Source organism: Hyperolius riggenbachi, chromosome 2, assembly GCF_040937935.1.
Source record: "Hyperolius riggenbachi isolate aHypRig1 chromosome 2, aHypRig1.pri, whole genome shotgun sequence".
Classification (NCBI taxonomy): Eukaryota; Metazoa; Chordata; class Amphibia; order Anura; family Hyperoliidae; genus Hyperolius; species Hyperolius riggenbachi.
The window spans coordinates 109040093-109054851 of NC_090647.1; the positions used below are offsets into that span (position 1 = coordinate 109040093).

Below are 14759 nucleotides of genomic sequence, written 5' to 3' on the forward strand. Positions count from 1 at the left end.
ATTTTTAAATGGAAAAAAATACTGGTGTAATGATCTGAGGGTGATTTCCAGTCAGTGCACACCACGTGCGCTGAAGCAGATGGAAATCACAGAAGCAAGGTACCCAGTATATATTTGTAGAGGGGAATTTCAACCAGCAGGTGGAGCTGTGGAGTACAGAGGAACCAATCCTTTGTACATCCACAGATGCCAGATTGAAATTGCACGATAAAGCAACACCAGGTAATCTAAACAAGTAGCAACTCAAAAGAAGGCAAGAACAGAGACAGATAATAAGAATGTCTGCCAATCTAGTTGCCACCCAGCGACGGTAGACATATTACAACAGAATAGACCAGAGAGGGAAAGCTAATCGCAAGAGAGGCGATTGCTATCAGCAACACAAGACTGAGCAAAGACAGAGCATTAATTGAGTAAAGTAAGACACAGCAAATAACTACAATCTGAACGCCAAGGAAAATAACAAACTAACTAACTAAACGCGGTCACCGCAAGTGACAAGTGCGTTAATAGTACGGTCACCGCACGTTAAGCGCAACAGTGACAAAACGTACCAACCCTGACTAACAGATGAACACGGAGAACAAAGACAAACAGATAGTGGGAACGCTTGCTAATCGGTTGCCTAACACCAGACAACAGCAAGCGTTCGTTCCAGACAAAACAGACTGTAGGAGTAACCAGTAGCAACCGCTGCTAAGGTTATACTTCAAGATACAGACACGGGAGACCCACCGCCTCTAGCGCTAGGGCGAATGCGATCAAGGAACAAGACTGAACGATTCACTATCAGCCACCGCAGGAGAAAGTACAATCGCAAGGACAGGAGAGGACAAAACAAGAGTAGGTAGTACAAATAATACAGAACCTGACTGCACTAATAGGAGTGCAAAATGCACTCCCCAAGAATTAACTACACTAGAATATTCGCAACAAGATACAAAGAGGCTGAGGCTCTAAGGTTAGTCTCACTAGACAGAAACTATGATGAGCAAGGAATTCTGGGAGGAAGTGATATTTATACTGAAAACCTTCAAAGGAAGCAGACAAGCAGATTGCAAGATAAGTAGATGCAAATCAGTCAGCCTTGCAAACTGACAAAAAGGCCTCTTTTCCCTGGACTGAACTATGCAACCTGCATAGGAAACCAAACTGTCCAGGGAATCAAGTCCAGCAGAGCGGATTCTGACAGCTGGCAAGGTGATGCTTTGAAAAGGTTAGTATTTTCACTTGCATACGTATGAAATTGCAGCTGGGAGACTTGGGTGCGAGATACAGCCGATACACGGCTTACCCTACTCCTACACAAGTTAATTACTATTCCACCTCCAGGTCAACATAGATGGTGGAGAATGATGTACAGTGCTGCGGCTTATAAATATTTGCATTTGAGCAAAAAGTGTCCAGTCCAAAATTATTCATACCCTTCTCATTAATCAATAGAAAAGCTTTTATTGGCCATTACAGCAATCAACCGCTTCCTATAATTGCAGACCAGCTTTTTCCACAGGTATTTCTGCCCATTCATCTTTAGCAATGAGCTCCAAAACTTTCAGGTTAGAGGGTCTTCTTGCCATCACCCTGATCTTTAGCTCCCTCCAGGGGCAAATCCAGGATTTCCAAGGGGGGGATTCCTGGAAGCGGCGTGTGGGCGTGGCCAAAACATGGTGTGTGTGGAGCCAAATACTAGCAGTTTCTAGGCTAAATTGCACCCGGGTGAGGGCGTAAAATGTGCCCCCAACGTGGAGACAGGTATAGGTGCCTGCAGTATAGGCAGCCAGCTATAGGTCCCCCCCAGTATAGGTAGCCCATATAGTTGCCTCCAGTATAGGTTAGATAGGTATATGCCCCCAGTATAGATTAGATAAGTAGATGCCCAGTATAGATTAGATAGGTATATGCCACCCCCAGTATAGATTAGATAGGTATATGCCCCCCCAGTATAGATTAGATAGGTGTATGCCCCCCAGTATAGATTAGATAGGTATTTGTCCCCCAATATAGATTAGATGGTTATATGCCCAATATAGATTATACTGGGGGGCATATACCTATCTAATCTATACTGGGCATATACCTATCTAATCTATACTAGGCATATACCTATCTAATCTATACTGGGGGGGAAATACCTATCTAAGCTATACTGGGGGGCATATACCTATCTAATCTATACTGGGGGGCATATACCTATCTAATCTATACTGGGGGGCATATACCTATCTAATCTATACTGGGGGTATATACCTATCTAATCTATACTGGGGGGCATATACCTATCTAGATTAGATAGGTATATGCCCAGTATAGGTTAGATAGGTATATGTCCCCCAGTATAGGTTAGATAGGTATATGTCCCCCAGTATAGGTTAGATAGGTATATGTCCCCCAGTATAGGTTAGATAGGTATATGTCCCCCAGTATGTTAGATAGGTATATGCCCAGTATAGATTAGATAGGTATATGCCCCCCAGATTAGATGGTTATATGCCCAATATAGATTATACTGGGGGGCATATACCTATCTAATCTATATACTAGGCATATACCTATCTAATCTATACTGGGGGGGAAATACCTATCTAAGCTATACTGGGGGGCATATACCTATCTAATCTATACTGGGGGGCATATACCTATCTAATCTATACTGGGGGGCATATACCTATCTAATCTATACTGGGGGGCATATACCTATCTAATCTATACTGGGGGGCATATACCTATCTAGATTAGATAGGTATATGCCCAGTATAGGTTAGATAGGTATATGTCCCCCAGTATAGGTTAGATAGGTATATGTCCCCGAGTATAGGTTAGATAGGTATATGCCCCCCAGTATAGGTTAGATAGGTATATGTCCCCCAGTATGTTAGATAGGTATATGCCCAGTATAGATTAGATAGGTATATGCCCCCCAGTATAGATTAGATAGGTATATGTCCCCCAGTATAGGTTAGATAGGTATATGCCCCCCAGTATAGGTTAGATAGGTATATGCCCCCCAGTATAGATTAGATAGGTATATGCCCCCCAGTATAGGTTAGATAGGTATATGCCCCCCAGTATAGGTTAGATAGGTATATGCCCCCCAGTATAGGTTAGATAGGTATATGCCCCCCAGTATTGATTAGATAGGTATATGCCCCCCAGTATAGATTAGATAGGTATATGCCCCCCAGTATAGGTTAGATAGGTATATGCCCCCCAGTAGAGTTAGATAGGTGGAGGAAGGTGCCCCTGTGTGGGGAGAAGATTGCCCTGGGGAGAAAAGACAGAATAAAATGATGGAGGCGCCAGCCGCGCCAATAAGGGATGCGGGAGCCGGTGGCTTTATTCCTCGCTCCCTCCCTCCCTCTGAATGCCCCCACCTGCTGTGAATGTGTGCCCGGCTCCCCCATGAGTGTGTGCGCAGCGGAGCGGTAGGTCCTCTTACTGCAGATCAGGCGCACCGGCAACTGGAGTCTCCTGCTTCCTGTTTACCATGACGTCACAGGAAGCAGGAGACTAGTTGCCGTTGCGCCTGATCTGCGGTAAGAGGACCTACCGCTCCGCTGCGCACACACTCATGAGGGAGGGAGGGAGCGAGGATTAAAGCCACCGGCTCCCGCATCCCTTATTGGCGCCTCCATCATTTTTTTCTCTCTTCTCTCCCCAGCCGCTCGGGCCATGCGGCAGCCCCACTTCCGGTCTCGGTGCAGGGGGGGGGGGGGTGTTCCAGACACCCGGAACACCCCCTTCCGTGCGCCACTGCCCTCCACAGATTCTCAGTTGGATTTAAGTCAGGACTCTAAAACATTTATGTTGTTGTCTGCTAACCATTTCTTCACCAGTTTTGCTGTGTGTTTTGGGTTATTGTCAAGCTGCAATGTCCACTGGTGCCCAAGGCCAAGTTTCTCTGCAGACTGCCTGATGCTGTCATTGAGAATCCTCATGTATTGCTCTTTTTTCATGGTGCCGTTTACTGTGATTAGGTTCCCTGGTCCATTGGTTGAAAAACACCTTCAAAGCATTAGGTTCCAGCCACCATATTTGACAGTGGTAATGGTGTTCTTTGGGTTGAAGACTTCTCCTTTTTTTATGCCAAATAAAGGAAACATTATTGTGACCAAACAATTCAATTTTTGTTTCATCTGACCATAACACAGAAGACCAGAAGTATTCTTCATTGTCCAGATGAGCATTTGCAAAGGCCAAGCAAGCTTTTGTGTGCCTTATCTGGAGAAATGGCTTCCTCCTTGGCCTGCATCCATGGAACCCAGCAGTGTGCAGTATCCGTTGGTTTGTCTGCCTTAAGACATTTCCATCAGCAGAACCCAGATTCACCAGGATGGCCTTGGTGGTGATCCTTGGATTCTTTTTCACCTCTCTCACTATTCCTTAGGTCAGCACAGCTGTCACTTTTGGCTTCCGACCATGTCCTCTGAGATTTTCCACGGTGTGGGACATCTTGTATTTTTTAATAATCCTTTGAACTGTAGCCACTGGAACTTGAAAATATTTAGAAATGGCCTTGTAGCCCTTTACTGACTTGTGATCAGCCACAATGCGCAGCTTCAAGACCTCACTGAGCTCCTTTGTCTTAGCCATGACTGTCCACAAACCAACTGCAGAGAGCTGCTATTTTTCACCTGTTGAGTTGATTAAAACACCTGTTCCCAGTTAATCAGGGTAATTAGGATGCTTTAGAACAGCTTGGACTATTTGGAATGGTGTAGAACTTTGGATTTTCCCACAGACTGTGACAGCTTGTGAAAGCACAACGGAGGAAAGAGGCGCCCTAGTATGATAAAAGCGTTTAAAAACAGCTTAAAACAGTAAGTGTTATGAGGTATCTTACTTCAATGACGAAATCTCTGTAATTTATTACAAAATATATTTTCTGGTGAAGAAATGGTTAGCAGACAACAACATTAATGTTTTAGAGTGGCTCAGCCAGAGTCCTGACTTGAATCCAACTGAGAATCTGTGGAGGGAGCTAAAGATCAGGGTGATGGCAAGAAGACCCTCTAACCTGAAAGTTTTAGAGCTCATTGCTAAAGATGAATGGGCAGAAATACCTGTGGAAAAAGCTGGTCTGCAATTATAGGAAGCCGTTGATTGCTGTAATGGCCAATAAAAGCTTTTCTATTGATCAATGAGAAGGGTATGAATAAGTTTGGACTAGACACTTTTTGCTCAAATGTAAATAAAAGCTGAGAAATGTTATTTTTTTTCCTCCACAATAATGTCTCTTGTACATCGTCTTATCTTTTGGGAGACACCTGTGTCATTTCCGGTCAAAAAAAAGTACTTGCTGGTTGAATAAAAGTAACTTTAAGTCAAAATTTGTCAGGGGTATGAATAATTATGGGTACTTGGGCAGTACTCAGGGGTTTAGTCCTAGGAAAAGAGGTGAGTGGACTCACCTGGAAAACCCGCTCCAAAAATGGGTGTGGTCAAGCATAATGTGGGCGTGGTCACGGGTGGGGCCAAATATACATGACCTTAGCAGTGATGTAAAAGGTATGCCGGGGAAGTTTGAGCTCTGCGGTAGTGTATCCCCCCAAAATAGATGTAATCTGACAGCATTTCACCAAAAAGACACATAATCTGGTAGAAGTTCCTCCAAAATACAGATAATATGGCAGTGGTTCCCCCAAAATAGATAATGTGGCAGCAGCAGTTCCCCTAACATACACATAATTTGGAAGCAGTTCCCCAAAATACGCGAAACCTGGCAGCGGATCACCCAAAATACACGTAACACCCAAAATACATATAATCTGGCAGCAGTGGTCCCCCAAACATACACAATCTGGCAGCAGTTCCCCAAAATACGCGTAATCTGGCAGCAGCCGTTCCCCTAACATACACATAATCTGGCAGCTGTACCCCAAAATACACGTAATCTGGCAGCAGCCGTTCCCCTAACATACACATAATCTGGCAGCTTTTCCCCAAAATACATAATAGCGTTTTTTTTTCCAGGGGGGGGGGGGGGGAAGAGGGTCGGCGCACCAAAAATTTGGGGTGGTGGGGCTACGTCATGCGGTGCGCCGAAAAATGGGTGGGGTCATGAAGCAGAATGTGGGTGTGGTCGTGGTTGGAGACAAGTTTACATGAACTAAGCAATGGTGGGACATTAAATTAGGACATTGGTGGCGAACCTTTTGGAGGTCGAGTGTCCAAACTGCAAAGTCACTTTACTATCACAAAGTGCCAACAGCAATTTAAACTAAATACAAACGTTTTAACTCATACATGAACATTATGGAAATTCCAAGTTGAAAATAAACTGTGAAGATAAACAATTTCATCCATCCTACTCCTGAAAAATGTATTAATTTTTTTTAGAACCTCCCAGTTTCATTTTCTGTTATAAAAAGCCGAAAAAGTAGGTTTAATGCTATTGTCTCATAGGATGATGATTCAGCTTTTTCCATAGTCTCGCAGTTAGCAATCATGTGACCCCCAACAAGACAAATTCAGCAATCATGAGGCCCCCCCATCAAGACAAATTCAGCAATCATGAGGCCCCCAACATGAGCAACTCAGCAATCATGAGGCCCCCAACAAGACAAATTCAGCAATCATGAGGCCCCCAACAAGACAAATTCAGCAATAATGAGGCCCCCAACAAGACAAATTCAGCAATCTTGAGGCCCCCAACAAATCATGAGGCCCCCAACAAGACAAAGTCTGTAACCATGAGGCCCCCAACAAGACAAATTCAGCAGTCATGAGGCACATAAATAGACAGCATTTCACATAAATAGGCAGAATGCCCCCTTAATATAATAGACACCTCTCACCTGGCAGCAGTTCCCCAAAATACACTCAATCTGACAGCAGTGGTTCCCCAAAAATAGGTAGCCCCAGGTCTATAGGTGTCCCCAGAATAGGTGGCCAGCGGTATAGATGTCCCCAGAACTGGTAGCCAGGGGTAGAGATGTCCCCAGAACAGGTAGCCAGGGGTATATGTGCCCAGTATATGTAGGCAGGGGTATATGTGCCCCGTATATGTAGCCAGAGGTATATGTGCCCAGTATATGTAGGCAGGGGTATATGTGCCCAGTATATGTAGTCAGGGGTTTATGTGCCCAGTATATGTAGTCAGGGGTATATGTGCCCAGTATATGTAGTCAGGGGTATATGTGCCCAGTATATGTAGTCAGGGGTATATGTGCCCAGTATATGTAGTCAGGGGTATATGTGCCCAGTATATGTAGTCAGGGGTATATGTCCCCAGTATATGTAGCCAGGGGTATATGTCCCCAGTATATGTAGAAAGAGGTATAGATCACCCCAGTATATGTAGTCAGGGGTATTTGTGCCCAGTATATGTAGCCAGGGGTATATGTGCCCAGTATATGTAGCCAAGGGTATATGTGCCCAGTATATGTAGTCAAGGGTATATGTGCCCAGTATATGTAGCCAGAGGTATATGTGCCCAGTATATATAGTCAGGGGGATATGTGCCCAGTATATGTAGGCAGGTGTATATGTCCCAGTATATGTAGGCAGGTGTATATGTCCCAGTATATGTAGGCAGGTGTATATGTCCCAGTATATGTAGGCAGGTGTATATGTCCCAGTATATATAGCCAGGGGTATATGTCCCAGTATATGTAGGCAGGTGTATATGTCCCAGTATATATAGCCAGGGGTATATGTCCCCAGTATATGTAGCCAGGGGGTATATGTCCCCAGTATATGTAGCCAGGGGGTATATGTCCCCAGTATATATAGCCAGGGGTATATGTCCCAGTATATATAGCCAGGGGTATATGTTCCCAGTATATGTAGGCAGGGGTATATGTGCCCAGTATATGTAGGCAGGGGTATATGTGCCCAGTATATATAGCCAGGGGTATATGTGCCCAGTATATGTAGGCAGGTGTATATGTCCCAGTATGCAGGTGTATATGTCTCAGTATATGTAGGCAGGTGTATATGTCCCAGTATATATAGCCAGGGGTATATGTCCCAGTATATGTAGGCAGGTGTATATGTCCCAGTATATGTAGGCAGGTGTATATGTCCCAGTATATATAGCCAAGGGTATATGTGCCCAGTATATGTAGTCAGGGGTATATGTGCCCAGTATATGTAGGCAGTGGTATATGTACCCAGTATATGTAGGCAGGGGTATATGTGTCCAGTATATATAGCCAGGGGTATATGTGCCCAGTATATGTAGGCAGGGTATATGTCCCCAGAATAAGTAGCCAGGTGTGCCCCAGCAGGCGGGGAACAGCGCAGAGAAGAGAGAGAGCTATGTGCGGACAGCGGGATAGGGCGGAGGTCTCCCCCCCCCTTCCCTCACCTTAGGGGGCTCTCCCTCCCTCGCTCTCCCCTCCGGAACGAAGTGTGCAGCGGCTGGCAGCGGGCGGAACTTACCTCGTCTCGTCGCAGGCGCCGGATGGATTAGCCGCTAGTCTGGTCTGGTCCAGACCAGAGTGTGGCACCAGAACTTCCGGCGCAGGAGCGAGACGAGGTAAGTTCCGCCCGCTGCCCAGCCGCTGCACACTTGGTTCTGGAGAGGAGAGCGAGGGAGGGAGAGCCCCCTAAGGTGAGGGAAGGGGGGAAGGAGACGTCCGCCCTTCCCCACCGTGCCCATAGCTCTCCCTCTTCTCTGCGCTGCTCCCCTCCTGCTGGCTGCACGGGCACGCGGCCAGGGTCAGGCAGATGCCCGATTTTTCCATATGTGCGGACGCCCATGGCCAGGGGTATATGTCCCAGTATATGTAGCCAGGGGTATATGTCCCAGTATATGTAGCCAGGGGTATATATGTGGCAGTATATGTAGTCAGGGGTATATGTCCCAGTATATGTAGTTAGGGGTATATGTGCCCAGTATATGTAGCCAGAGGTATATGTACCCAGTATATGTAGGCAGGGGTATATGTGCCCAGTGTATGTAGGTAGGGGTATATGTCCCAGTATATGTAGCCAGGGTATATGTGCCCAGTATATGCGCTGCTCCCCTCCGAACATGCCAGGGTGGACAGCGTCCACTCTCTGGAAATAGTAAGTGGACATCGTCCACCCGCGTCCACGCACCACTTGACCCCTGGCAGTCCTGTAATTCGGCCAAAAGCAATAGCTTTAACAGTATTGCCAGATCGGCATCTACTGCGTGAGCGCCGTTCTTGATCCCGCTCACGTTGTCTGGAGTGTACTGCGCATGCGACCGCGATCAGTAGATTCCGACCTGCAACGGAGGGGACCGGGAGCCACCGGAGCTGTGGCGAGGGACATATAGGCTGCCAAGGGCTGGAGGAAGCCTCTGGTAAGTAGAACTCAGGACAGAAAGAAAAACAAGAGAAATGCACCCTGTGTGTATTTAGAGAGTTTAGCCTGTTTAATTCCCCCTCATTTGTGTCTAATCACAAGTTGTATTTTGATCTCTCCCCATGTGTCACATTACTGTCACCTAAGATAAGGCAGATGACCTCATTTGAAAGCACCGGATGTTGACAATATGTCTTCCTTGAATTAGGAAGTAGAAACACTGCAGATTTATTTTAGGATTTGTATCAGCTGTAACAAAGAAATGTTTTTGTTTAAAAGTTATTATGATGTTGCTTATTTTGTAGAGCAGAGAGGAAGTTCTGAATTCAGGTCTGCTTTACTAAGGCAAATTTCTGTTTTGCATGGCGTTTTACTGAGGGCTTTTTGGTCCTTTTTACCCCCTTCACACTCCTAGAAGTTCTGATTTACCCTGAACTTGCTGGGCAATCTGCTATTCATACAGATAACAGTGAGACGAGCTAGCTCTTGTCCTGAAGGTCGCAGAAGGACGCTCTGCGGCTTGCCTCGAAGGCTCGAACTTCTTTGTAAAAAAAAAAAAAAGAAAGAAAGAAAAACCCATTGCACGCTCCTCTTACACCTCCGTACCAGACGGTGGCGCTCCCATATCTTATACCCAGTAAAGCTGCGTCTGTGTAAGCTATTAGTTAGAGCGCATGCGTCTCGCTTGCTGTCACAGCTCGGTAGATGTGCGCATGCTCAGTGTTCTAGCGCTCCTTCATTCTCTCCCCGCCAAGGTGAGGCCCATTGCAGTGCTGGACTGGTTGGTAGTCTTGTGTGCTGAGCGCAGGCCTTGGCCGCTGGAGTGGGTTATGCATGGTGACATGGGGATGACTGCACGGTGGCAGAGCGTGTGCTGTGATTAGGGCGGGTGCTGAGCCGGGAATCCCTGTGCAGAGGGTGACCTTGTGCCTGTAAATGGGCGGCGAGCCTGCAGCATTCCCTCTGGCTGCAGCTATATGGAGGGTGTGGATAGAGTACAGCCTGTATATCCCGGGCACCGCATAGCTGGCCAGCAATCACTGCTGCAGGGAGGGAAGCGGCAGCTCTGCTTGCTTTGCCTGTACTCTGCACCCATAGGGAGGGGAGGATCGTTACTGGGCAGACATGGGAAATGCTCACTGATAGCTAAACGCCCGACCTAAGCTCTAACTATAGAGCAGTTGCCTCTAGCAACCAACCAGAATCCATGGTTCTTTTTAATTGTTCTTATCTTTTGCATTCAGATGTTGACAACCAGTCCCATAGAGAAGTGGAAAGTGATTATCAATCATTTAATTGTAGAATCTGATTAGCCCATTGCAGAGGACTGGGTTAGGTGGGGAAGGGACCCGAATGAAATATATATATTCTTTTTACTGTTAGTTGAGGTTTAAATGAACAGTTTTGGGGTTTGCTGTAATGTCCAATCCACCAGCACTTGTATTTCAAATAGAGGGTTCAGAGTAATGTTGGGATTGGTTATAATTCAGTGTCCCTGCATGTAGTTTCACTTGGTTCTCCTTCTCACAGGTGTTTGTATAGCATTCCGCATTAGTCTACTGTAGGGGACCTAGAAGTAAACCTTTATAGGGAAATTCTGCTAACATGATTGGGTGGACAGCGCCCTCTTGAACTTCTCAGTTTGCATTAGGTTGTAGTGAACTGTGCTCACACTATTTGGCCAATCACAATGCTTTGTGCTGTAGAGGGTGCTGTGATTAGAGAAGTATGTCATGCTTGTTCAGAGTCTGTGACTTAAAGGGACGGTCCGAGGTGATTAAAAAACAAATATCTACTTACCCGGGGCTTTCTACAGTCCCTGGCAGCCATCCTGAGCCTACGCCGCAGCTACACTCCCAGCCGGTGGTCCGGGATCCCCTCTGTTGCAGATCTCTGTGCCTGCGTGAGAGACGCTTGGGGTCGCACTGATGTGGTCTGCAGTGTACTGCGCAGGCGCAGAACACTCCAGATGATGCCAGCACAACTGTGAGCAGCTCTCACGCAAGTGCAGTAGATGCCCATTGGCATCTGCACCGGAGGGACCCCGGGCCACCGGCAGGGAGCGGAGCTGTGGTGAGGGTACAGGATGGCTGCCAGGGGCTGGAGGAAGCCACGAATAAGTAGATTTTTGTTTATTTGTCTTGTATCTGTCCTTTTAACTCATAGTTCCCCAACCCTGTCCTCAAGGCCCGCCTTTAGTACGTTTTGCAGAAAACCACAGACATGCACAGGTGAGGTTTTTAGTGTCTCAACAGAGCTGATTAACTACCTCTGTGGATTTCCACAAAACATGCACTGCTGGTGGGCCTCAAGGACAGGTTTGGGGAACACTGCTTTAACTGGTTCCAGACTGACGCATTATGAATCTACGTCCAGCAGGTGGTGCTGCCGCTCTGACTGGACGTAGATTCAACGTCCTGATAAATGACGCGTCCCCGCCATTACCGCCGCTCTGAACCCGCCGCAGTTCGCTCTACCGTCTAAAAACCGGCAGAATTGTCTAAGCAGGTCAGGAGCCGCTTTCATTGGCTCCTGACCACGTGATCACGGAGAGCCAATCACATTGGCTGCCATTGAAAGCGGCTCCTGACCGGCTGTCAGCACTCTACCGTCAGAGACGGCAGAGAGAGGAGCCTGCGGCAATGGGGCAGCGGCGGGTATGTGTGGTGATTTGTCAGGAGGTGGCGTTTTACTGTACCAGCACTCTCTGGTCCTTAAAGAGACTCTGAAGCGAGAATAAATCTCGCTTCAGAGCTCATAGTTAGCAGGGGCATGTGTGCCCCTGCTAAACCGCCACTACAGCGCCGCTAAACGGGGGTCCCTTCACCCCCAAACCCCCCACTACAACACTTGGTCGCAGACTTGGTCGCTCCTGGAGGCAGGGCTAACGGCTGCAGCCCTGCCTCCAGTCGTGTCTATCAGCGGCGCATCGCCGCCTCTCCCCCGCCCCTCAATGAAGGAAGACTGAAAGGGGCGGGGGAGAGGCGGAGATACACGCTGACAGACGCGCGTGGGGCAGGGCTGCGGCGGTTAGCCCTGCCCCAACCAGGAAGCACTCCCCCGCTGCACCGAGGGGATTTGGGGGTGAAGAGACCCCCGTTTAACGGCGCGATAGTTATGAGGTCTGAAGCGAGATTTATTCTCGCTTCAGACTCTCTTTAAGTGGTTTTAAAGTATTATAGGTAAAGCTGTGGAGATGGAGTCGGAGCAATTTTGGGTACCTGAAGTCGGATGATTTTTGTACCGACTCCACGGCCCTGGGCAGATGATCAGCAGGACAGGCAGGCAATTTGTACTATTTGAAAGGGATCTCCGGTACCTTTAAAAAAAAAAAAAAAAAAAGAGAAGCTAAAACTGACTCTTACCTTGGGCTTTTATCGGCCCCTTGCAGCTGTAATGTCCCATGCCGTCGTCCTCCGATGCTCCATTCCCCGCCGCCGGTAATCTAATTATTCGTCTAACTAGGCGAATAGAACTGCGGCTGCGTGGCCATAGCCGCAGTTTTATTCGAAAAAATTAAACCATGACCTTGTATATGCAGGACTGCAGTTTTACAACACACATATAAGCTCAAAGTTATATTAAAATAAGCCTGAGTTTTTTTTACCTTCTGATCACACAAGGAAATCTTATTTGAAAATAAATCTGTTTTATTATATCTAGAAGCGATGAAACCATTATAGCAAACTGACACTTCCATTTAGCACATCCTGTAAGGGTGCAGTGGCTTATATTAGTTCATGCACATGTGAACAAGGTAAGAATCTGAAATACATTTTGCAAAAAATCTTTGCAAAATATGACAGTGACTTGGAAAGGCTTAGGCTAGGTTCACAGTGGGACGCTTAAAGTCGCATCGCAACAAAAAAGTGGTTACGCAGATTAAAGCTGCAGTTACCGTTGCATAAAGTAGGTATAGTAAAGCATACAGGCAATGAAAAGTATGCTTTCCTGTACCTGGTAGTGTGTGCACTTAGAGGCAATGCACTGCAGCAGTACGTTACCATGACGCTACATGTTACCATGCAACGCTAACGTTGCACTGTGAATGTCACATAGAGCTTTAATTGCAGTGCAGTAACTCCCACTGTGAACCTAGCCTCACTTGCTTGGTCACCAAAGGCTTTTGATATCAGATCTGAACTGTCAGAATAGTGAACACTAAAAAAAAAAAAAAAAAAAAGACATCTGTAGACTGAAATTATATTAATTTTTGTTTTTCTTTACAGTTTCATTTGTGTGGCATTCTTGTACCCCTTGTCTGTCCACCTCCGTCAGTAAAATGTACGCCTGCGCTAAGTTTGTGTCCAACCCATCTCTGGTAAGTAGTTTGTTAAAATGCCACTTTACAAAATTGTGTTCAATTGTTGGCCCAAGAAAATATAAACATTGAGGATGAATCACAGTTGTTTCCACTTTATTTATGTTACATTTTTAAGCTTTCAAAGAGCAAAAAAATAATGTAATTAAGGTAAGAAAAGTAATATTGTAATGAAGTTAATCAGGAACAACTTACTTTATTTTGCTTGTTAAAGAGACACTGAAGCGAGAATAAATCTCGCTTCAGTGCTTATATTCAGCAAGGACATGTGTGCCCCTGCTATCCCGCGGCTAAACGGGGTTCCCTTACCTCCCCAATCCCCTCGTGGAGTCCCGGGCAGCGCTTCCGCATTGAGGCAGGGCTAATGGCCGCAGCCCTGCCTCACGCGCGTCTGTCAGCACGTATCTCCGCCTCTCCCCCACCCCTCTGTCTTCCTTCGCTGAGAGGGGCGGGGGAGAGGCGGTGATGCGCCGCTGATAGACGGCGCTGAGAGGTAGGGCTGCAGCCGTTAGCCCTGCCTCAAGAGCAGCAAAATCTACGACCAAGTTGGTCGTAGATTTTGCAGGGGGGAATTTGGGGGGTAAGGGACCCCCGTTTAGCTGCGGGATAGCGGCGTTTTAGCAGGGGCACACATGCCCCTGCTGAATATAAGCACTGAAGCGAGATTTATTCTCTCTTCAGTGTCTCTTTAATGTGCTGAAAGGTTATTTTTAATAATTGGGTGAAAAATAAGGCATTTTTGAAAAGTTTTGAGAATTGACTCCATTGTGTTCATTTGCACAGTGCCGCAGAGTCATGTGAAGATGGGTTTGTGCAGTGATGCAGCGTCAGGCTCCTCTGCCACACGACCACCACACCGCTATAGTGTAAAACCAACCTCAAAGGCTGCCACTTGAGGGACTTTATTAAGATATTTTTGAGTGACAAATATTTAAAGGGACTCCGAGCTCAAAATAAATAATAAAATAGTACTCGCCTGGGGCTTTCTGCAGCCCAATGTAGGTCGGGACGTCCCACGGTTTAATCGCGCATGCGCCGTACTGTCACGCCGGCCGCCGTGATGATGCGAGGCGGCCGGCGTGTGACGTCAGCAAATGACATATGCGGAAGAGGAGCCCGACACTCGGCCCAGTGTCGCCCGCCAGCCATTTCTGAAGAGACC

The 14759-nt window shown here is 46.8% G+C and overlaps 1 protein-coding gene across 1 annotated transcript in view; it reads left to right on the forward strand.

Moving 5' to 3' along the window:
* ATP5MC2 (ATP synthase membrane subunit c locus 2) overlaps nt 1-14759 on the forward strand; it is an 81603-nt gene that overhangs the window by 50257 nt on the left and 16587 nt on the right. Inside the window, exons 3-4 of the mRNA XM_068265920.1 lie at nt 9915-10031; nt 13506-13597. Of these exons, the coding sequence (XP_068122021.1) occupies nt 9915-10031; nt 13506-13597 (209 nt within the window). The remainder of the gene's footprint in view (nt 1-9914; nt 10032-13505; nt 13598-14759) is intronic.